Source organism: Trachemys scripta, chromosome 9 (assembly GCF_013100865.1).
Source record: "Trachemys scripta elegans isolate TJP31775 chromosome 9, CAS_Tse_1.0, whole genome shotgun sequence".
Classification (NCBI taxonomy): Eukaryota; Metazoa; Chordata; order Testudines; family Emydidae; genus Trachemys; species Trachemys scripta.
This window is the reverse complement of record NC_048306.1, coordinates 10,010,461-10,034,658: the sequence shown is the minus strand read 5'-3', so window position 1 is coordinate 10,034,658 and position 24,198 is coordinate 10,010,461. Positions and strand designations below refer to the sequence as shown.

Sequence of the window (24,198 nt, the reverse complement as noted above, 5' to 3'; positions counted from 1 at the left end):
ATTGTAGAGCAGGAACAGACCCATATATTATTTTATTGGTTTTAGCCACTAGTGGGGACCAAGATACTCTTTGCCAGTGTGTTACACAAACTACGGGAGAAAAAATAAACACATTGTAAATACTATTTGTAATGGAAAGACTCATTTGAAAACATAGGTAAGATTCACCTTCCTTTTATCCTTTACCGTAACTTCTGAAGTTCTGAACAAGCAGCCCTATCAATAACATATTAAGAGAATTTTCATCTCAAGAGAATTTTGAAAATGAAACCAAATCACAAAAGTAAAGTTCCAGATCCTCAAATTGGGCTTATTTAGGCTCTTAAAATTGATTTCAATGGAAGTTAGGAGTCTAAATATCTTTGAGGATATGGGCCAAAGTGTCTAGTGAAGATCACTCATATGTGAATGAATAATAATTAATAACCTACCTGCACCTTGCTTGGGATGGAAAACTTGGTCTGCTCAGCCTTGCCGGGGGTGTGAATAGCAGTAAGAGGTGGAGGCCAGGAATGGGTCATCTCCTAGTGGGGGAAAAATATGTTTTTGAGAAGTCATTCATTCAATTAAAAAAAAAGAGAGAGAATCACCCCACAGTTGGCCATCAAACCCTGGACTGATCAACAAGGCCAACATCACATATCTGCTTCTAGAGGGTGAGGGACAGGCTTGCTCAGAAGGCATCCCGAGTCCTTACCTGGTGGATGAGCTCCCTAATTATACAGTGGATCACATACTCTCAGGAAGTACAGCGGAAACATGCTTTAATGCTACTAGTCCCATCAGTAAAAAATTTCAGCCATGTCCAACATTGAGTTGAGATGGCCTCCAGCAGGTAAGCCACTGGCTCTACTCCCATGGCCAGATATCTTAGGTATGTGTAATGGCCCCCATCGTCCTAGCACCTGAGCAACTCTCAACCGCTAGTGTATTTAGCCTTATCCTCCTGTGAGGTAGGACGGGTTTTATTATCCCCATTTTACAGATGGGGAATGGAAGTACACAGAGATTGACTTGTCCAAGGTCACACAGGTCTCTCAAGTTAGCACCCTATCCACTGAGCAATCCTTCCTTTCTAACCAGCATAACCATAGTCTTGCATTTTTAACAATGTGTTTAAATGTCTTCATGGAAATCTCTCAGGTACTCAATGGCACAGGTCACAAAACACAGACCCGTGTGTCTGTTCGAACACTAAGTGACCAATCATTTTTCTGCTGAAGTCAATGGTAGTTTTCCCACTGATGTCAATGGGAGCAGACTTGGCCCAGCCTCAGAAAAGAAAAATCAGTAAGAACACAGATAGTGCAAGAAGTGCGGTTGTCGGCAAAGCTTGTCTATGCCCTTGCAACGAGTGCATTCCATTTCAGATGCTGCTCCATTCTTTCTTACCTTTGTTTGTAATTTGATGAATATTCAGACAGGTAATAATACATGTCTCTGGTGATCTGTTACATCTTTGTCTCATTGTTTTTCTTTACTTTCAAAGCTCAGAAGAGATTCTTTTATGACAAACAAAAGAGAAAGAGTGTCTCATCTATGAAGTTCTGCATGTGACAGCAATGTTACTGGCTGTGTTACACGAGTGCAGGTGTCTGCAGCTTTACTCTGCTCTTAAAAACCTAAGGCTGATCACAACAAATCTTACAAGCTATCGCTGCTTTGTTTCTGCTGCAGCCCTAGCTGACATTCTGCAAGTAAAAAAGAAAGAAGACCTTGTTAAAGGTTAATGTTGTGAACCATCAATCACAACCAGTCCCACCTGAGGGTGCTTGGCTCAGCCAGCTAAAACATGATGAGGATGGTTGCATTCAGCTGCAAAGATATTTTCACTGTAGAAGCAGCCAGTAAATACTTTCACTTCCCTAATTATCCTTCCAGAGATCACATGATATGCGGTACTGAGGTAAGGAAAAGTAAATGAAACCACTCACTATGCACAGGGGACAGTCTGCTCTCTTTGCGCCATTCAAGCAGGAGGGGGAAAGAACCCCAAATCCCTGTAGGGGGTATCCCTGGGGTGGGAGAATCCCCAATGTACAGAGAGCAAGAGAAGCTCCTGCATATGGGTAAGAACACATCAAGGGTGAGAAAATTCCCTTAGGGGACCACTAGCAGTTGGCAGAAGTCAGAGTAGCCCCCATGCTGTTCTAACCTCTGTTGGGGGTCAGGGCTGGGGCAGACAATCAGGGAGTCTTGGTAGGTTGGAGGGGTCAACCCTTCCATAGCAAGAAAATGATGAAAGGGACAATATATTAGATAGGCCAGTGGTTTTCAACCTTTTCGGGGGTCAGGACCTATTTGTAAAAATGTATGGCCTGTTGTGACCCAGTAAATAGTCTGGGGGTGAAGGCGCTGGGGTAGTTTCAGTCAGGTCCTCCCCCCCATGGGGTAGGGTTGTCAATTTTGGTTGGATGTATTCCTGGAGATTTCATCACATGACATAATCTTTAATTAAAGATTAATCTTTAATCCCTGGAGATTCCAGGACAATCCTGGAGGGTTGGCAACCCTAGCAGGGGGAGGGGGTTGAGTCCTGTCCAGCACTCACCCTACCGTGGCGGCCATCCCATAGTGGTGGCTCCTGCAGCTCCGTTGCTGTGGAGATGGCTGGGCTTGGCTCTTGGCTTTGGGCGTTGCAACCTCCGGGGTTGCAGAGCCGCTCGGGTGTTGTCCCGCCCCCCATGGGGTGCGCTGGCAGAGCTGGGGATGCAGGGAAGTTGGGATGCACTGGCAGAGCTGTGAGGTGCAGGACGTTTGCAATACAAGGGGTTGGGATGCATGTGCTGAAGTGAGATGACATTGGAAGAACTAGGGGGTGCCATGCTTACCTCATCTGAGACCCCATAACATCTCTCCCCTCCTGTATCACCTAACCCCAATTTATCCTCCCCATAGCCTTCTCCCCTCCTATTGCTCCACTTCTCCACCCTCTAATTCCCCTCCTTTCTCAGGAAGCATTCACATGCCTAATTCCCCCCCCCCCAAGACTGGGATTACATTCCCCCAAATTAAAATTGCCACCCACAACTTTCAAATTGTAGCAATCTCCACTCACTCAGTCCAAAGCTCCTTTTGCCTTAGATGAGGGCTTGTGATTAACTTATTCTTATTACATTAATTGAAGGAAGAGTTCACAGCCATCAGTCTGAATTCGGTCTGTGATTCATCCACTTATTAGTACCCCACAGTTTAATGGTGCAAGGCAGCAGAAAGAAACCAGTTTTTTGGGCAGCCAGTAACTTGGGAACCCCTTGGTCACATAATCCCAAATTTGGATCATTAACGCTACCCTGTGCCTTCATGAGACACACCAAATGTCAAAGCAATTGGAGTAACCATTCAGATTTTAGAGCACATACAAGAGTTCAGATTTAAAGCATACAAAATGGCGGAAATGGAATTCTAGTCATTTTTTCTGTATCAGCGCGCACACACTGTAAAAATGTACTTTTTCTCCAATACCGTTCTCAACTTGGGTCCCCAAAAATTTAGTGGATGCCATACGTTATCTTGGGTAAAGATCAACAGATTGAGACCACATAATATTAATAGTTTGACCTGTAGCTTTGCTAACAAAAAAACAACTTGAAACATTCTGAAAAATGGCTATTTTTAGGGGGCTTATATCTCTGTATCCCCAACTTCAAATGACCCCAATTTGGGTCACTCACCCTACCCTGCATCCTCCAACTTTCAAAGGAATCTGACTAAGCATATTGATTTTAGAGGACTTGGAAAGGTCAACCGTTAAGCAGAAGTTGTGACATAACCTTAACTATGGGTTGAAGTACAGCTATCTGTGGAACAGAACATGTCAGCTACTGTGATAACACAACAGTTTTAATGTCAATAAGCAAAGAAGAATACCACGTTAGTCAAGATGTGATGGGGCAGGAGGAATATAATTATCTAATGTGCTAATAAACTTTTAAAGATTGCAAACTGAGAAAGCCTTGACTTTACAGCTCATCTGAAAAACATACCGTCTAGTGCCCAAGTTTTCCTTAACAATATGCTGGGGTGGCATTGGTACTGTAGACGTGGGCCTTGATTTGCATTGAGAACTGCCTGAGTGCACCCTACATGCGCACAGAGTCCTACTGAGGTAACAGAACTCCACGTGGATGCACTCATGCACTTCCGCTGTTCTCAATCCAGGATCCGAACCTCAAGCCCTGATCCTGCAAAAACCTATGCATACGTTAGCTATACTCATCAGTAACTCCACCAAACCCAATGGGACTACTCACTTGTGTAGATTGAAGCACATGCACCAATCTTTGGAGAATCGTGGCCTTAGAGGGAAGAATGCCACCCATTGAATCATCAGCACTATACTTTGCAACACCTTGTTTTCACTTGGTGGTCCACCTCAAAAATACTGGCAAGGCTTTACTCAGTTTAGCTTGTGAAATTTGACATATGCCAGCAATGAGAGCAGGGAATCACACCATTTCTTTTTCCAGGGAAAGTTCAAAAATTTAATAAATCCAAATTTAGAAATTCCTGAAAGTAACAATAATAAAACTGAGCATATGAAATGTTTTAAAGTGGAATATAATGGAAGTAAAGTAAGTCCACAAAATCAAGTGAGGATTTATTTTCACATGGTTTGGACTTAAAATAATCCCAAAATCATGTTAACTGATGGATTGGGCATATGACTACTATGGTAAGTAGGCATACCTATTTTTATAGACCTGCAGATTAAATGGGAAGGTAAAGCTGCACAGTTGGTTGGCTTAGAAGTCACTGTGGTCCACTGATGTAGTAACATCAAGCGTCCTCCTTCCTGAAAATTATTTAAACATTGTTTTAATTGACTCCATGTGTTTTATTTATTAGGACTAGGCACGCTCGTTTCTTCAGCTAAATCTGCTTTTTTCTAGCTGTAAAAGCCCTCAGGTAAGTAACTGAGAAGTACATATGCAGAAGGGGTCTAATGAATCACTGTTTTTTCCTGACTGAACTCTTTAAGAGCTGTAGAGACACTGGCCAAATCGGAGCTCAAACGGAAAGGGAGAACTGGGAGTGCAATGGGATTTGTGTGCTTCTGCAAAGCAGATCTGAGCTGGAGCGTTGAGCCCAGGGGAAAAGGGGCAGATGGAAAAATAGCTTTGCAAAACCAGACCCTCAAGTTAATTGCCTCTTTCAAAGTTTAGTTCCTTTCCCCCTCTTTCAATTTTTCCATAATTTCCTCCTTGTTCAAAATAAAATGTTGCTGTGGCGTGTGTGTGTGTGTGTTTTGTTTTAAATTTAGGCAAAAGGTGTCAATCTAGAACTACAGAAATCATGATGGAAGAGGGCTACTAGTCTCCATCCCCAGGAAGGCACCTTCACTTTCTACAATGAACCCTAGAGCACCGTGCCCAGTCTAATTTGAAATATCGAAGAGAGATGGGGTTTCTGCTATTTCCTTTAGAGGATGATTTCATGGCATGATAGATCTCACTGGGCCAAATGCTGCCCTCTACTATACAGTGTGGATGAGAAAGCTACAGAAATGCATCGATGGAAAAGCAACAATGCTGCTATTTTTCTCCCTGGCCTCAGCACCCATAAAGGTCCCATTGCTGCCACTCCATGTAATGTCTGATCTGAAGTTTTAGAGGGCAGCATTAGGCACGGAGAGCAGGCATAGTAGCTAGGGAGAAGATACTCTCCACGGCATGATCCCCTCCACTGTGGCTGGATTTCCATTCTGCTCAGAAGTTACTGCTGGCGAAGGAGTTGGCAGGGACTGCACAGAGCCATGACTTGTATAAACTCTTTGTCAACCTTTCCTCATCCATCAGTCCCTTCAGCTCCTCAACTAGTTCTGTAGCTCTAAACGTCCTCCAATTTCTTGCTCATGCTTCATATTAAGCGTCCATTGATAAATAGTTTATAAAGGGTTGCTAAATGACTTAGTAGATGTTATCAGACCTGAATACTATGTGTTAAAGATGGCTATGAGCACATCAGTAGAATGTGTTATAGATGGTTCTAAGATACAGTTATAAGCAACCTGTTGACCTGTTGGACTATCACAATCAATTCCCCATTTATTAAAACATCTGTTAATGGTCTATTAGCCCTTTATAAACACTTATCAATGGAATCCTAATATAAAGTGTGATCAGTTTCTCAATATCTTGCTAGCTTTTGCATTTGCGCAGTCCTACCCATTTTCTCTCTGCTAGGAAGTCGGTCAATTTAGTAACAAACAAGCAACAGTTAAATTCTGTGCTGGGCATGCTGAACTAAAAAAAAAAAAAAAATCTCAGTCAACCACCTCTAAAAAGAAAAGGCTACTGCAGGTATAAAAAGCAATCTAAACTGGAGCTCAAAGCTAAAAGAAATGCAAACGGCCAATGGGGTTTTAAAACTAACGATGCAAAATAGTCCATGTAAACTAATGGACAATTTGTTTGTCTGATTACATGGGGACATCCCTTCCAAATTCCTGACTAGGAATTTGGAATAACCAAAGAAAAGACTACCCAAGGGAATCCACCTTAGGTTTTACACTGAGCCCAATACATATTGGGAGAGGTATTTGGGGATTTTCTCAGTGCTGTATGAATACTCCTGCAGTGTGGACATGATTAATAAAGCTTATAGTTATGCATTTGACTATCACGTTTCAATGCTTTAAGAAGCTCCCAGGAACCAGTGACACAACAGCTTGTTTGTTTCTAAGACATAAAAGCAGCTATGAAAATAACTTTAATGATGTCCTAACAGAGAGAGCCAAATTCCTTGGTAAAGGCACTAATGTAGAAAACTGTTTACCCAGGCAGACAGTTCAAGAAATGTATCATCAGCGGCATATGACTAGCCCACATTATATGAAGGAACGACATGGCTGCATTTGCAATGTTGCCTTAGTCATCCTAATAAATCATTTATCTTGTTACAGTACGAAAGTCTTCTACAATGAAATGAAACACATTCCAAAATCCAGTGCACACAAATTCTTTTTCAAAAGCCAGGATTTTATGCTATAAATAAAACCACCCATCTTCTCCCTGACCATAATATACCAAAAAAAAAAAAAAGCATTCACCTTGTAGTTTTTTTCCATGACAACAAATAAGTACCCCTGGCTTGTCTGGTGTATGGGATGGATACCATATCCTCCCGTGCTAATATACTTGCTTTACCTTCCCATATTTGCAGAGCAGAAAGGACTGACAAAAAACATACTCAGTGAAAATGAATTTAGAAATTGTTTTAGAAGCTAACAGAGGTCGGCTATAAACATTACAACATATGTTTTCCTTTCCTGTTTTGCTAACATTTGGGGACTATTTACAGAAAGAAAGTGATGGCAATAAGAATATTTTCTCTTTCTATTGAGCTTCCAGTTATTATCCCCCATTCCTTTACCTCATACTTTCCAATATATTTCCCTCACACTTCAGCTTTTATAACTAAAATACACTGATATTCTTTGCTTAGAGCAGTTACGAGACAATAAAAAATAGCAAATCATGACTGACATATTTATTGCCCTAACAAATCTTGTGAATGTGAAGTAAAACAATGTTCCATTACAATGGGAAGGTATTTCAGCTCAGGAAACTATTTTGGGGAAAATAATGAAGCTACTATATAAAATAGTATTACAATTTAGTGACTGTGGTCCACTCCAGAAAGTAGTTCCAGTCCATATAATAGAGTCCACTCTGAAATTTGATTAGGAACTGTAGGTTAAGAAGGCAATGAGCATAGGCAGAGAGAGAGAGAGAGAGAGAGAGAGGTCAAAACCCTGATACTCCTGACTCAGGCAAAACTTCCTTTGGTTTTAGTAGGAATTTTAGTTGGAGCAGAAGTCCTAAATCAGGTCCTTTCTGAAAGGAAAACTACTCCCCTATGGGGTCATAATTAAGAGGTTGCAGTTTACCATCGCTCTTCTTGCCATGTTTAGGTTATTTGTGTGAGTAATATGTAGAAGGGCAGTGACAGGCTTTCAGAACTGAATCAGCAAAATGGAATAGTACAGCCTAACAAACCAAGTAGAACGTCACGGGGAAATAGAAGGGAAAGTTGCCATGGGACAGTGGGAGGGGGTTAAAGGAAAGGTGAGGACTCCCAAGATTGGAGTATCATGGGATATGATGGGAAAGACATCCCAGATTCACAGAAGCTGGAGCCCTGAGCCTTACTGCCATTGCCTCAGGCATTAGCATTAATTCCTTCCTGGGTTTCCATGTGTAAATCTGGGGTTTGAGCATGGGATGATATAGCTGATCCCCAACTCAATCCGCTTTGACCAGCCAACACCCTGCAGAATGTTTACATAGCAGCATCTGCAAGGTCTCAGGGAGAGGCCAACAGATGATGCCACTGAGATTTCCCCTTCCATGAAGCCAAGAGCATGGTACATCCACTCTTCTCACACAAGTGGCATGGGCAATCAAGGCCCTGCAGCTTGGCTAAGCAAGTGTGTCATGCTGTGACATACGAAATATTAACGCATCTCAAGAACTGTCCTGTTGGCTGGAATCATCTGCTGGGAGAGAGCCTGGTCTGAGCTTCACCTAGTCCAGGGTCCTGTCTCTGACACTGGCCAGCCCCAGATGCTTTAGAGGAAGGTACAAGAATCCCACAGAAGGCAGATGGGGGACAATGAGCATGAGGTAATATCTGTTACTGGGCCAACTTCTATTGGTAAAAGAGACAAGCTTCTGAACTTACACAGAGCTCTTCTTCACATCTCACATTAGGACTCAGCTTAAGCACTAATAGTTAAAAACTGGCTCAAACACTAAGGCAGGACATTTAATATCCTTCCAAAATATGTTACTGGGAACAGCTGGAGTTATAGACATTAATGTGAGCCGTACAAATGTCTAGTCCCTTTTTGGATCCTTTTCAGTCACTTGTACCAGAAGTCCCCTGCACAAAACCCAGCATCTTTCTGCATCTCGTTCTGGGTGACTAAACTAATGACTCTATTGCCCAATACATAGTGATGAAGTCTTGCTGTGGCCTAGCACTGCTAATACAATGCCTCCCACAGCTTCCCAACTCCACTGACAGGCACAGTCATATTCCATTTATTTTCTTCATTCAAAATGATACTTGCTTGGAATAATCTCCTGGGATGGCACATCTAATTTTCATGCAGCTCCCAGGAGACAGGAAGTACACATTGAACTGTTATATTCCAGCATAACATCTTGACAATGGAACAGCATCATATAAACAAAAGCACAATAAGCAATAAAAAGCTAATTCTTTGAAAAGTTACTAATACCAACATATAATTTCATCTCTGCAATTTAAAAAACATTGGCAGGGTTCCTTCAAGCAAATAAGCAACTGCTTTTTTGAAACTATTCAGCACTGGCAATTGTTTAAGGGAATCTGGTAATTTGTTCCATCCATTCAGAGCTACACAAGCAAAAAAGCATGTCTCGTATTGACTGTTTTCTTCCTTGAAACCCCCCAGACTTAGGGTTTGCACTGAGAAGAGAACATAATTACAATTTACAGTTACAAAACAAGACAGTAAACACCCTATGGTGCTACCCTGTGCACATTTGTACAATAAATTACACCACCTCCTTTTCATTGCCAGATGTAATCAATTCATTTTTTTCATACAAAATACAATGAACGGTTATTTATTCACATGACAAGACAGATCTTATGAAGCCCATTTAATTTCTGGAGCACTAACACTTGAGCAGTGAAAAGAAACATCTCCAAATTCAATAATGGGCATAACTAAACTGCACAATTTGTTTTGGAGAACTAGTACTGAAACAGTTCATTCTACCCTGCACACTCAGTCTTGGGCCCAGTGTAGCCAGTTTAAAATCCACATCCTCACAATATGCTGAAGATGATTCCACTCAAATCCCCACGGATTTCAACATCAGCCATCTGACCCAATAATAAATTAGCTTTATTCTTAATACAGGAGCACTGATCACTTGATTTGGCATATAGAGGAAGATTTAAAAAATGATACTTTATGTTCCATTTGAGTTTAACCCAAGTTATTTTTTATAAACCGTGATTTGGTTTCATTAAAATTGGATTCCAAACACAAACAATTGAAGCTAGCACACAGCGTTGTATCATGTGTATTGAGAAAGCCTTTCCCAAGGCTGCTTTTTTCCCCAGACCAAAGATTCTGCCAGATCTCCTTCACTGCCACAAGATCAGTACTGGAATATGAACTTCCCTGTGTATGTGTGGAAATGTAGCTCTTCCTTTTTACACTGATGGACTGTGATGGACTGGCGGCAATGTGTCACCAGTGCCTCTTACTGAAATGTCAAAATCTCTCAAATGTGTGTCAGAAGGCAGAAGAGATAAACACTTGGAGATTCTCTTTTAGCTCAAGCCTTTTAGAGACTGTTTTTTTTCACCATTTCCTTGTCTTCTTCCAAACCAACTCCCACGCATGGAGCGGCTTCTCCATTTCCCTACCAGTTGCCACCCCACCTTTCTAACCTACCACAAGTCCCAACTAAAGATTCACTTCACTCACAATGCACACAAGCTGCTCAGCGTATCAGATCTTCTCTATGTCTGCCTCTGAGGCTGGACAGACTAGCTCGGTGAGGTAATATCTTTTATTGGACCAACTTCTGTTGGTGAGACAGGCAAGCTTTCAAGTTACACAGAGCTCCTCCTCAGGTCTAGGAAAGGTACTCAGAGTGTCATAGGTAAATGACAAGGTTGAACAGATAGTTTTGCATAAGTAGTTAGCACATATTCTAACAGACCATTCAAGGAAAAGTGGCCGGTTAACACCCCTGTGTTATAGGAAAAAAAGAGGGCTAGTGAGTTACAGATTGTTGTAATAACCCATTAATCCAATGTCTGAGACTGTAAACTCTTCGGGGCAGGAACTCTCTCACTTTGTGTCTGGTGCAGTGCCCAGCACAATGCTGGAACCTACTGAATAAATAACTACAAAACAAGTCCTAGCCTCACTTATAACTGGGAAAACCTGGGGTAGCCAACAATGCCAGGCACACTATAGTGATGACTTAGCAAGTCCCGGGTGGCCAGAGAACTCCTGCAATTGGCATCATAGATTCTTAGTTTCAGAGATTCCAAGGCCAGCAGGGACCTTTGTGATCATCTAGTCCAGTGGTTCCCAAACTTGTTCTGCCGCTTGTGAAGGAAAAGCTCCTGGAGGGCCAGGCCGGTTTGTTTACCTGCCGCGTCCGCAGGTTAGGCCGATTGCGGCTCCCAGTGGCCGTGGTTCGCTGCTCTAGGCCAATGGGAGCTGCTGGAAGCGGCGCAGGCCGAGGGACATACTGGCCGCCACTTCCAGCAGCTCCCATTGGCCTGGAGCAGCGAACCGCGGCCCCTGGGAGCTGTGATTGGCCTAACCTGCGGACGCAGCAGGTAAACAAACCGGCCCGGCCTGCCAGGGGCTTTCCCTGCACAAGCGGAGTCCCAAGTTTGGGAACCACAGATCTAGTCTGACCTCCTGCGTACCTCAGGCCCGAGAACTTCCCACAATAATTCCTAGAGCAGATCTTTTAGAAAAACATCCAATCCTGATTTAAAAATTGTCAGCAATAGAGAAACCATCGTGACTCTTGCTAAATGGTTGCAATAGTGAATCACTGTCAGCGTTAAAAAATTATGCCTTATTTCCAGTCTGAGTATGTCTAGCTTCAACTTCAAGCTATTGGTTTGCTTTATACCTTTCTCTGCTACACTGAAGAGCTCATTATTAAATACTTGTTCCCCACGTAGGTACTTATAAATTATAATCAAGTCACCCCTTAGCATTCTTTTTGTTAAACTAAATAGATTGAGCTCCTTGAGTCTAACACTATAAGGCATGTTTTCTAATCTTTTAATCATTCTTGTGGCTCCTCTCTGAACCCTCTCTAATTTATCAGCATCCTTCAAAAATGTATCTAAATTACCAGACTATGACATGGATTGTCTTTGTTGCCTTCAGCTGGCTCGAAAGCACGAGCAGTCTGTTCATTAGCAATGGTTTATCAGGGGTCATACAAGCACGCTGGATAGACGCCCAAGTAGAGACCACCCAGCAGAACCATGATTACTCTGCTAGTTAGCTCTAAGCAGCTAGTGTTATTCATAACTCCAGCAAGTGTCAAGCAATGACAATTGCCAGTTATTATACAAAGTGGAACTGGAATAAACCTGCCAAAGAGTATTTTTTCAGTACAACATGCAATTTATTATCATGTTCCAGCAATTACCAAAGGGAGTTGTTGATCTCACTTTGCTGGAGAGATACAAAGGCTAGATGCAGTAACACGGCATTCTTTTTGAAGGATAGCTTGTGTTATAAGTGAAAGACACTATAAAATGACAATGCTGCAGCAAAAGGAGACAGAATGATACATTTAGTGAAATCCCCAGTCTCAGCCTTTTCAAAGGAGAACATAAGCAGTTAGTATAACATTTCTAAGGGCTGCTGTATCCTTTCAAACATGATAGCTTTCTTGAAGTTTACAGTTATCACATTAAGAAAAATGGTAATGAGGAGATCATGAAAACTTCTTTTAAAAGTAACAAAAGCTCAGTTGCTGAGGAAAAAAGAGTGACAACTGTTTTCATGGAAATAGGCCTCCAATGAGGAACTCTGCTGACACTTTGTTCTCTTAGGAGGGAGTGCTTCATGAGCCCCAATTTGTATTAAAGTATCCGCAGAGATCTCCTTTTCCAGGCAAACTGGCAACTCCGTCCTAGGAACGTAGGTGTACAGGTCAGAAAGCCCAAATACAGTTATAGTCAGACACGGATTCAGTTAAAACAAAATGACTCACCTCCCAGAACTTCCACCCATTCCTCAAACCAAACTCAAATCTTTTTTGAGGTTCAGAACAGTTTTATTAAGTCTCCCCTCATCTAAAAAGAGGGCGAGAGAGGCAATAACAATTTATTTAATAAAAGATGCCTGTTTTGCATTGTACACAGAAACACACAGATTTTAAGGCCGGAAGGGACCGTTGTAATAATAGCACCTAGCTTTTCTATAGCATTTTTCATCACAACATGTATAACGCTTTTCAAAAAAGAGACTGGTATCATTATTAAGGCTACGAGTCTGTGACGGAGGTCACACAGATTCTGTGACTTTCCAGGACCTCTGCAGTGGCTGATGCGACTGATTCCAGGGGCGCCTGTGCAGCTGGGGTGGCCCCTGGGCCAGCTGCACCAGCCACTGCTGGGGCAGTCTCGCCCCCTCTCCTCCCGAGCACCAGCGGTGGTCTCGGGCTGCGTGCCCCTGCCCCCCACCCTCCAGCACCAGTGCTGGTCCCGCGCCACCGTCCTCCCACCTGGCACCATTGGCCGCCCCCGGGCCACAAACTGCCGCCCCCCAAGCACCAGCGGCCGCCCCACCCAGCACCAGCAGTGGTCCTGGGCCATGCATTGTCTCTCACCCCAGAGCACCCGCGGCGCCCCCGGGCCGCCCTTTGCCCCAGAGCACCCAAGTTTTAGTTAGGGGTATATAGTACAAGCCCTGGACAGGTCATAGGTCATGAATTTTTGTTTACTGCCCGTGGCCTGTCCATGACTTTTACTAAAAATACCCATAACTAAATCTTAGCCTTAATCATCATTGCCATTTTACAGATAGGAAAACTGAGGCACATGGAGGGGAAATGACTTGTCCAAGGTCACTCAGCAGGCCAGAGGCAGACCTGGGAATGGAACCCAGTTTTCCTGGGCCCCACTTCAGCGCTTTATCCACGAGCATTGATTTTCTGGCCACATGGATTTTCTGGTCTAGCTGTGCAAGCCTCCTGAACCAGTAAATGTCCATATTGTATTTGTTTCTTTCCTCTACAGGGTTAGGAGGATACTTTTTTAAAAATCTCCATGTAACAGCCTATTTATTCTTTGGTGGGTATTTATTCTTTGAATGGAAGTTTTGGCCCAGGTCAAATTTTTACAGAGGAGCTGTAAATGGTAGAAAATAGAAGTTTCTACTGACAACTATGACAGGGCCATAACTACAAATCGTTCTAGTCAGGGAATTGCCAGCTATCCACAGAGAATGTTACATGGCTGACATAAATCAGTGTGGTAGGATCTACTGGCTAATTAAACATTTGTGACAATTTTAATGCGACAGTCTGAAAAGTTCAAAAACGTCTCTCTATCTATGGAGGGTGCAGTCTTCTCACATGCATATTAAGAAACATGTCCTGTATTAAGAAATTGAAAGGACCCTACCTATTCAATAACCTTCCCCCTTAATGTTAAGCACAGTTTGAGATATACGGCTGAAATAGATTGGAAGTCCATAAGAGAGCTCGGAACGTTAAATTAAGAACATAAGAACAGCCCTACTGGGTCAGACCAAAGGTCCATCCAACCCAGTATCCTGTCTTCCAACAGTGGCCAATGCCAGGTGCCCCAGAGGGAATGAACAGAACAGGTAATCATCAAGTGATCCATCCCCTGTCGCTCATTCCCAGCTTCTGGCAAAATAATAACTCAGCACCCTGCTTTCTTCAGGGAAATGTTAGCAATCTTCCACAGAGATGGATAACCCGTAGTGTCCAGGGTAATTTTAAATGTTTGACTGAGCCTTGCCTTTGTGCTGTTATAATAGAACAGCAGTAATACCTGACACAATACAGCACTTTCCAGCTGAAGGTCTCAATGCACATTGCAAACAATGAATTTAGCCTCATTCTACCCATATGCAGTATTATTTCCCCATTTTACAGATAGGAAAACTGAGGGCTAAGTGGCATCTCAAGGTCACACAGGGAAACAGAGGCAGGGATGGGCACAGGAAATTTTATTTATGCTTACCAAAAAATTCTTTGAGATGTCTATACATCCTTTATAAAATGCGTTCAACTCATTTGGGGGCAGAAGTAAATCTGTCCATTTAGGAAGGGAGCGAAGGCCTCACCAGTTGAGATGAGCTCGATGGATAGGAAGTATAAAATCACCTCCTGAAAGGGTTCAAACAGATGTGCTGTGAGCGTGGTGATCTCAAGGCTGCATGGTGTGGACGTACTGATGGGGTGTATACATGAGTCACAGGGCATCCACAGTTGCATCCAAAACAATGGCTGTGGCCAGAAAGATTTCTTGACAGAAGCCCCTCGGACATTGGAATGTCTTGCTTTTGAGACAGATGATGCCTGCTAGAGTGTCTGTCCAAGTTGTGATTGCCCCTGCAAATCACATGGAGGCTGCCAATGCCATCAGGCTGGATGATGTCACTTCAATTTCTCCTGAGTCTCCATAGGAGGAAATGCCCCTTGGTTGGGATCTATGTATTCCTGGTCAGAGAAGAAGAGATGTGGAGTGACACAGGTCAGATTTGGCTTGGTGCACATTGGGAAGGTGGGTACAAAAATTCTTAAGATGATTGGTTGTAGCCAGATACTCTCATCCCTAACATCAACCTCCAGCGTGGTAGGAAGTGGGTTATACTGTTGTAGCTTCAGATCTTATAAAACCTTTGTAGTGGCTTTGCCCCATCTCGTTTCTCCTTATGTTCCTCCTTACTTTCCTTCTTGGGAGGTTTGTGTAGCAGAATATCTAGAGCTTCAATGGCCTGCCTGAGAGTTCAAAGCACTCTGATTGAAAGAATCTGTCTTGTGCCTCCTCTTCTTACCCTCTGGTTCTGATTCAGCCTCATCTCTGGTTCATGGTCTTTCCTTTTCCTTTCAGTTTACTGCATATGGAGTGGTTATGCTGAATGTAGCCTCTAAGGATAATGACATTGAAGATAGGCTCCTACAATTTGTCCCTGGCCCTGAGAATTCGGAAGTTTTTCCTAATGTCCAACCTAAACCATCCCTGATGCAATTTAAGCCTATTGCCTCTTGTCCAAGGAACATAAGAACGGCCATGCTGGGTCAGACCAAAGGTCCATCTAGCCCAGTATCGTCTTTTCCAACAGTGGCCAATGCCTGGTGCTTCAGAGGGAATGAAGAGAACAGGTAATCATCAAGTTATCCATCCCCTGTTGCCCATTCTCAGCTTCCATCCTCAGAGTTTAAAGAGAACAATTTTTCTTCCTCCTCCTTGTAACAACCTTTTATGTACTTGAAAACTGTTATCATATCCTCCCTCAGTCTTCTCTTCTCAGACTAAACAAATTTTTTCAATCTTCCCTCATAGGTCATGTTTTCTAGACCTTTAATAATTTTTGTTGCTCTTCTCTGGACTTTCTCCAATTTGTCCACATCTTTCCTGAAATGTTGTGCCCAGAACTGGACACAATACTCCAGTTGAGGCCTAATCAGCGTGGAGTACAGCAGAAGAATTACTTCTTTAGTCTTGCTTACAACACTCCTGCTAACACACCCCAGAATTATATTTGCTTTTTTTTGCAATACTATTATACTGTTCATTCATATTTAGCTTATGATCCACTATGACCCTTTCTGCAGTACTCCTTCCTAGGAGTACTTTCTCGTTTTGTATATGTGCAACTGATTGTTCCTTCCTAAGAGGAGTATTTTGCATTTGTCCTTATAGAATTTCATCCTATTTACTTCACACCATTTCTCCAGTTTGTCCAGATCATTTTGAATTTTAATCCTATCATCAAAAGCACTTGCAACCCTTCCCAGCTTGGTATCATCCACAAACTTTATAAGTGTGCTCTATGTCATTATCGAAATCATTGATGAAGATATTGAACAGAACCGGACCCAGGACTGATCCCTGGGGGACCCCACTTGTTATGCCCTTCCAGCTTGACTAAACCACTGATAACTACTCTCTGGGAACGGTTTTCCAACCAGTTATGCACCTAACTTACAATAGCTCCATCTAAGTTGTATTTCCCTAGTTTGTTTATGAGAAGGTCACACGAGACTGTATCAAAAGCCTTACTAAAGTCAAGATATACCATATCTACCACTTCCTCACTATCCACAGGGCTTACCACCTCCTCACAGAAAGCAAATAGGTTGGTTTGACATGATTTGTTCTTGACAAACCCATGCTGACAGTTAGTTATCCCCTTATTATAAAACAGATTGCTTAATTATTTGCTCCATTATCTTTCAGGGTACTGAAGTTAAACTGACTGGTCTGTAATTCCCTGGGTTGTCCTTATTCCCTTTTTTATAGATTGGCATTATATTTGCCCTTTTCCAGTCCTCTGGAATCTCACCCAAGTTCCAACTTTTCCAAAGATAATTGTTAATGGCTCAGATGTCTCCTCAATCAGCTTGAGTATTCTAGGATGTATTTCATCAGGCCCTGGTGACTTGAAGACATCTAACTTGCCTTAGTAATTTTTAACTCGTTCTTTCCCTATTTTAGTCCCCTACTCCTTGCCAATCTGAGGTTTTTATTTCTCTTCCAAACCTGGGGCCTGTTTCTGAGTTTCTTGTACATTATACAGAGGGTCACAGTGGATGTCTCCAGAAACCAGTTGTAGTGGGGCCCGCCTTTCCCAGAACAGGAGATTCCAACACTCCATCCCCCTCTGTGTCTCATGGGATTGCAAGGGACAGCTGGGTTTAATTTATCCCTGGAAGCACCAATCTTCCTTCTTAGACATCTACAGGGATCTACTGAGGGATCTACTGCAGCAGGGACAACAGCAGCTGGAAAGATTTGAGGGAAGTCTTGGCAAAGAGGTAGGGAGGCTGGATGGAAGGAGAAGGAGATGAGCCCACACTGCCCTTGTGGTATTGCTCACTGTGGAGGTAAGGATCACACTCCTACTGTATGGTAGTAAGCGCTGGGATGCATTATACACAATGCTTCCTGGAGTTTCCACTGGGGCTGTGCAACATATGTCCATAAGGCATAATTGGGGATAAGCTTTCTGAAGAGGCATCCAATCACATGCTCCATGCCTTTTCCCTTGATTACTGCTGGCCTGTTTAGCCCCAACTCCAGCCCTGAATACCAAGAGAGAGAAGGAGAAAAGAGCATGCGATCTCTCTGAGCTAACTACATGGGGGCCAAGTTATCCTTCAACAGACCAACCAACTCCTTTGACCTGGCTAATTTATAATGGGGTTTCCCACCAGCTGTACATCATAGATCTTAGCTTGTTGCTTTAAACCTGCAGTCCCTGCCCTGAAGGCTGACAGAGTGCAGCCCTCCCCTTCTACCGTATACGATAAAGATCTGACAGAAAATGCTATTGGTTCTGTCATTTCATACCACAACTGTTTGTAAAACAAATACTCATTCACAAACCCTAATGGCTCCATTAGAATATGTTTGCAATGTCGTATTTCTGTGCCCAAGGCACAGAATTTGTTATGTAAACTACGCCTTATTAATCTACTTAAATGAAAGGTAACATTGCCAGCAGTTTAAACACTCATGCCCATATTTACTGTGTTTCACTATGACAGGATAAGATGAAATACAGAAATGATTCATTGGAGAACAGAGAAATATTTAATGGCGTGTGTTTCAAAACATGACTTTATTTATAGATTGATTTATCTTCATAGTACATAGAAGTGGAGCATGCTAGCCTCTAGTGGCTCTTATGCTTGATAGAAGCTTGTTCCATAGGTCACAAGTTGTTATCACTTTGTAATCTGGTACTTCAGGACGGCCAGGTAGAATACATTCAAAGCTTCCTAGGACAGTTTTCACAAGGGATTTATGTACTCCCTGAGGCTCTCAAGAGAGGATACTCAGTACAGCTTTGGTGAAGGGCCATAACACTGTAAATCATCACCATGGTGAATCCCAAAGGGATGTTGTCTCCTGGCAGATTGAGCGCCACTTGGATTGACCTCCTTCTGATTCTCCTCTCTTTCAATGAAGTCATTACTGAATTCAATGGAGCTACTTCTTATGTACACTGACGTAAATGAGGGGAGACTCGGGCCCCTTGGGCCTGCAAATCTGGAGTGGTAATCTTGTGAGAAAAGTATCAGAGGGGTAGCCGTGTTAGTCTGAATCTGTAAAAAGCAACAGAGGGTTCTGTGGCACCTTTAAGACTAACAGAAGTATTGGGAGCATAAGCTTTTCCATTACTTTCATCTGAAGCAGTGAGGTTCTTACCCACGAAAGCTTATGCTCCCAATACTTCTGTTAGTCTTAAAGGTGCCACAGGACCCTCTGTTGCTTGTGACAAAAGTTCATGTTGCCAGTCAATGTAAGAAGCCCCATGAACTGCCTCTCTCACAGTATTTTGTTTTTTTTGCTTCCAGTTCTCTCTGGTCCTCAAAGTTCAGAGGCATTTGAAAATATTATATAAAGCTATCCAAACTTTTTCAAACACCACAGAGAGGTGCAGTTTGACTTCAGTTAGAGGTTTGACCAATGTTTGAGGTTGGCTCTATTTCACCTAAGTCAATTTTCCCTTCGTTAATGGTAATCTTACCCTCTTCATCCCCAACCTGGATTCCTTTTGTGCAGTTTTCCATTTTTCTTACAATCTTTGCCATGACACTGAGTGTATTTAATGGGAGCAAGGATGTACATCATGTGAGACATTAAAATCTATGTTAACTCACTCCTGAGGTGATTATAAAGAGAAAAAAAGCCTACAAAGTGGTTCTTTTTGTATAATGGAGCTGGTGAAGAGCATGGGAAATGGGACCAAATTAGTACATTTTCATTCATTTGACAGATGAGAATCACCTTATTCTCTTCAGATACATTAACACATTGCCAAATGCTAGTCAATGTTGTGTTCATTGTGATGGTGCCAATTTACTTTATAGTAATTTTAGCAGTAATATTAAATCTGGCAACGATAGTGGAATTAAATAATGTGACTGAAATTGGCAACGTTTCAATTTGGCACTACAAAATATGTGTTAAAATATTACATTCAAGGAGATAAGAAAACAGAGTTGAATATTGTGTTGGAAATAGGTACAGGGTAAGCTCCCTTTATCTGTTTGTAATCTTTCTATTGTTCCACTATAGATAGGCCAGAATAGATTTGTTGTGTAATTACCAGTCTTTGCATTTCAAAGTGCATTGCCAACTAATTTGCTTATTATTTTAAAAATACAAAATAAGATCTCTGTAGGCAAATTCCTTGGGGCCTGAAACGGATCTCACTTCCATTTGTCTGTACTGCTGAGGTCCTTAACCTTTCTGTGCCAAGCAGGTGCAAAATACCACCATTCTTATTCGGAAGCATTTTACACCAGCTATGCACTCCCAGGGTCCGATCCTGCCCCCGCCCCCACTAAGTCTGCTTGGCTCTGATCTGACAGAACACAGCAGACTTAAAGTTGGCCTAGGTGGTCACATCATGATATCCCTAACGTAGGGGAATCCTCTATTAGCACAAAATTAGTATAGCCAGCCTTCCATAGGGGCAAATGAGGAGCGTTGCCATTGTAAAGAGACATGGCTGGGATACTGCAATGCTCCAATGATCCTCAGCTGCCAGAATGACTCAGATGTAACTTAGAGCATCCCAAGGCTAGTTTACATTGCACTGGGTCACTGTCCTAGGGCTGGGCCACACCAACCCCCCACTTCGAACTAAGGCCTAGTCTTCACTTACCAGCTGGTCCGGCGGCACGCCATCGATGTTCTGGGATCGATTTATCGCGTCTGGTTAAGACGCGATAAATCGATCCCGGATCGATCCCGGAAGTGCTCACAGTCGGCGCCGGTACTCCAGCTCGCCGAGAGTAGTACGCGGCGTCGACGGGGGGAGACTTCCGGCGGCGTCTGGACCGCGGTAAGTCCGGAGTAAGGTACTTTGAATTCAGCTACGTTATTAACGTAGCTGAATTTGCGTACCTTAGTCCGAAGTCCGGGCTAAGTGTGGACCAGCCCTAAGATACGCAACTTCAGCTACGTTATTCATGTAGCTGAAGTCGAACTATCTTAGTTCGAACTTACTGCGGGTCCACACGCGGCAGGCAGGCTACCCCGTCGACTCCGCGTACTCCTCTCACCGAGCAAGAGTACCGGCGTCGACGGCGAGCACTTCCGGGATCGATCCCAGAAGATCGATAGCTTACCCCTGGACCCGGAGGTAAGTATAGACGTACCCCTAGAATTGGGAGCAGAAGATGGCATACAGCCAGCCATCTTTGCCCTCCCCTCGGACCTGGACCAACCCCAATTCAACTGAAGACAGGGCCCCCTGTGGCACTGGTTTAAATGGCTATATAAGGCGTAAAACACCAGAAAAACAGGCCCAAGTAATTCTATTGACTTCACTGGCATTACTCCTGCTGGTGTTAACAAGATCAGCTACAAAACTCTGGTCTGAACCAAGCACCCAGCAGTCCCATATTTCCAGAGTGCCGGCTACGTAATAGGCCCAGTGGGCTGAATTTCTGTGCTTAGATGCAGGCTTAGGGCTAAGTTCTGCTCTCATTTACACCAGGGGTAAATCAGCTTAGTACAGCAACGGGAGGAAGTGGAGCGACTCCTAATTTACGCTGTTGTAAAGGAGAGAACCATTCAGCGGTCAGTGGCACTACCCTTTGGAAGAGCAAAAACTGGCCCTTCATCTACTGAGAAAACATTATTTTAAAGTTGGCAATTTGTTGTTTTGGGGATTCTTGAGAAACTAATTGTTTTATTTTATTGTATTTTAATTATTTTTACCCATAAAAGTCTTTGGGTTCATAAACGAGGTCTAAAGGGGAAGGGGGGGAGGGGGAGAAAGTACTCGCAACACGCTGTAGTCTTCAAAGCACTGCCTGTTCAAGGAGTGCTTCCTGAGCCTTCGCTCCAGCCGAGGTACAAGGGCATGGCTACACGTTTACACGGGAGTTCGTTTTTCAATCTCTTTTTTCATTTCAATAGAAATAATAAATCACGTTATCCAGCAGAAAGAAGGAACTCGACACAAAACGGGGCTATTTTTACGGCACACCTAAGACACATAGGGATTCGTTTATTTACTCAGCTATTTAAAAGTGGCTCCTCTTACTCGTTCTCTGGACAGCTAAATGCTAGGTTGCTAAGTTACTGTTATTTGACATCATCTCCTCCCCAACGTGTTCCCACATTTGACAGGTTCACATGATTTACTAGGCCAGTCAGCTCATTATTCACTTGTCCAATGACGTCTGTAGAATTGTTTTAAATTCACATCATGTCCCTCTCAGCAAACCCCCAGATTTCACATGAAAATATTTAAACTGCTTGTCAGCTACTAAGTGCATTTGTAACCACGCTGGACAGCGTACCTGTATTTTTCAAATTACAATTATTATAATTAGGTTTAGCATCGTTCTTCAGTGTTGGTTTGTATTTTAGAAGAGAAAACAATTACTGAGGGGCAAATAATGGGCTATATCTGTTACAGGCTAATTTTGCTCTGTGAACAGCTCACCTCCGCTATGGATAATACATATTAAATCCATTAGTGCTTTCAAATGGCATGAGAAAGGTAATACTACACATAATTTACCCAGTCAAGGGCATTTTCACCTGCTGATCAATTTACATATTCTCCAATGTCATTAGATATGAGCTAGTCATCAGAAGAATAGAAGACAGTATAAATTAGAGATTTTTCTCATTTAACTCCAGTCATTTTTATACTAATTACAATTTAAATTATATTTAGGATTTGTTTTGCTTCTAGACTAGAAAGCTTTTAATTAATATCACAGCTGTCTGTATAATATCAGAAATCTATCTAGTTACTTGACACTACACTACCATGAAATAGACACCTTCTAGAATTCTTCTGCCCTGCTATACAGCAGCAGCTTTTTAGATTTAAATGTTTACCTCACTGTAAAAAGAGCAATTTAGCAACACAGAAATGATTGTTTTTTATATATAGGGCCAGATCTTGATTCTAGTGGGGCTATGCCCGTTTGCACCAGCTGAAGATCTGGCCCCTAAATCTCAATATGGGTAATTACATTCAGCCTTCCTAAAATTCCTCCTGGAATTTCAAAGGGATGAAGTATCCTTTTCCTGTTCTAAAGCTCTATGTAGTGTTTTGTACAATGACCTATTTCATTCCAGAGGTGGCTGCATTTCAGAGTGATTCTTGCAGTGAGAGCAGACTTACTTGGCTCGAATTCCTGCATAGTCAGCAAGATTTTCTAGGGCAGAGCTAATACATCCTAAAGGAGATTCCTGCAGTGTTCTGCAGAAATCCCGTTGCAGTGAAACACCACTGTTAGCTTGCATTCACTGGGACAAATTTTGCTCCCTGCCCGGCCCCCACAATGAAATGCACAGGAGCTGAAAATGAATCTGCGGGCAGTATTTGGTTCCCTACACACATATATCACTAGACTGTGGCTAGCCCCAGGCAGGTGTGCATGGGATGACTACAGTCTCAATCACTGTGTTCCAGTCATGCAAGTACTAGAGGTATCTAACGGCATCAGATCCACCAAAGATAACAGAAAGTGGCATTAAAGTCAAAACTGTTACTTCTGATTTACATGTGTATAAATGAAAGCAGATGCTGGCCTCTGGTCACAGTACTCAGTATTGATTCCAAAACCATATTGGCCACAACTTTGAAAGTCAAAGTGAGGTAAATGAATGCTCAGCAGGCTTGACTCTCCTCTCCTTTGTGTGTGATGTAAATCAGGAGTAAATCTATTCATTTCATAGAATCATAGAACATCAGGATTGGAAGGGACTTCAGAAGATCATCTAGTCCAACCCGCTGCACAAAGCAGAACCAATTCCCAACTAAATCATCCCAGCCAGGGCTTTGTCAAGCCTGACCTTAAAAACCTCTAAGGAAGGAGAGTCCACCACCTCCCTAGGTAACCCATTCCAGTGCTTCACCACCCTCCTAGTGAAAAAGTTTTTCCTAATATCCAACCTAAATCTCCCCCACTGCAACTTGAGACCATTGCTCCTTGGTCTGTCATCTGGTACCACTGAGAACAGGGTAGATCCATCCTCTTTGGAACCCCCTTTCAGGTAGTTGAAGCAGCTATCAAATCCCCCCTCATTCTTCTCTTCTGCAGACTAAACAATCCCAGTTCCCTCAGCCTCTCCTCATAAGTCATGTGCTCCAGCCCCCTAATCATTTTTGTTGCCCTCTGCTGGACTCTTTCCAATTTTCCCACATCCTTCTTGTAGTGTGGGGCCCAAAACTGACACAGTACTCCAGATGAGGCCTCACCAATGTCGAATAAAGGGGAATGATCACATCCCTCGATCTGCTGGCAATGCCCCTACTTATACATCCCAAAATGCTGTTAGCCTTCTTGGCAACAAGGGCACACTGTTGACTCATATCCAGCTTCTCGTCCACTGTAACCCGTAGTTTAGACCCTAAACTCTTTGGATAGCGACTGCCCTTTTGTTACGTGTCTGTAAAGT

At 42.8% G+C, this 24,198-nt stretch overlaps 1 protein-coding gene across 1 annotated transcript in view; it reads right to left on the bottom strand.

Annotated features, from left to right (window-relative positions):
- AFF2 (AF4/FMR2 family member 2) overlaps positions 1 to 24,198 on the bottom strand; it is a gene marked incomplete in the record, with an annotated part of 408,588 nt that overhangs the window by 159,894 nt on the left and 224,496 nt on the right. Inside the window, 1 exon segment of the mRNA XM_034781192.1 lies at positions 432 to 524. Within this exon segment, the coding sequence (XP_034637083.1) occupies positions 432 to 524 (93 nt within the window).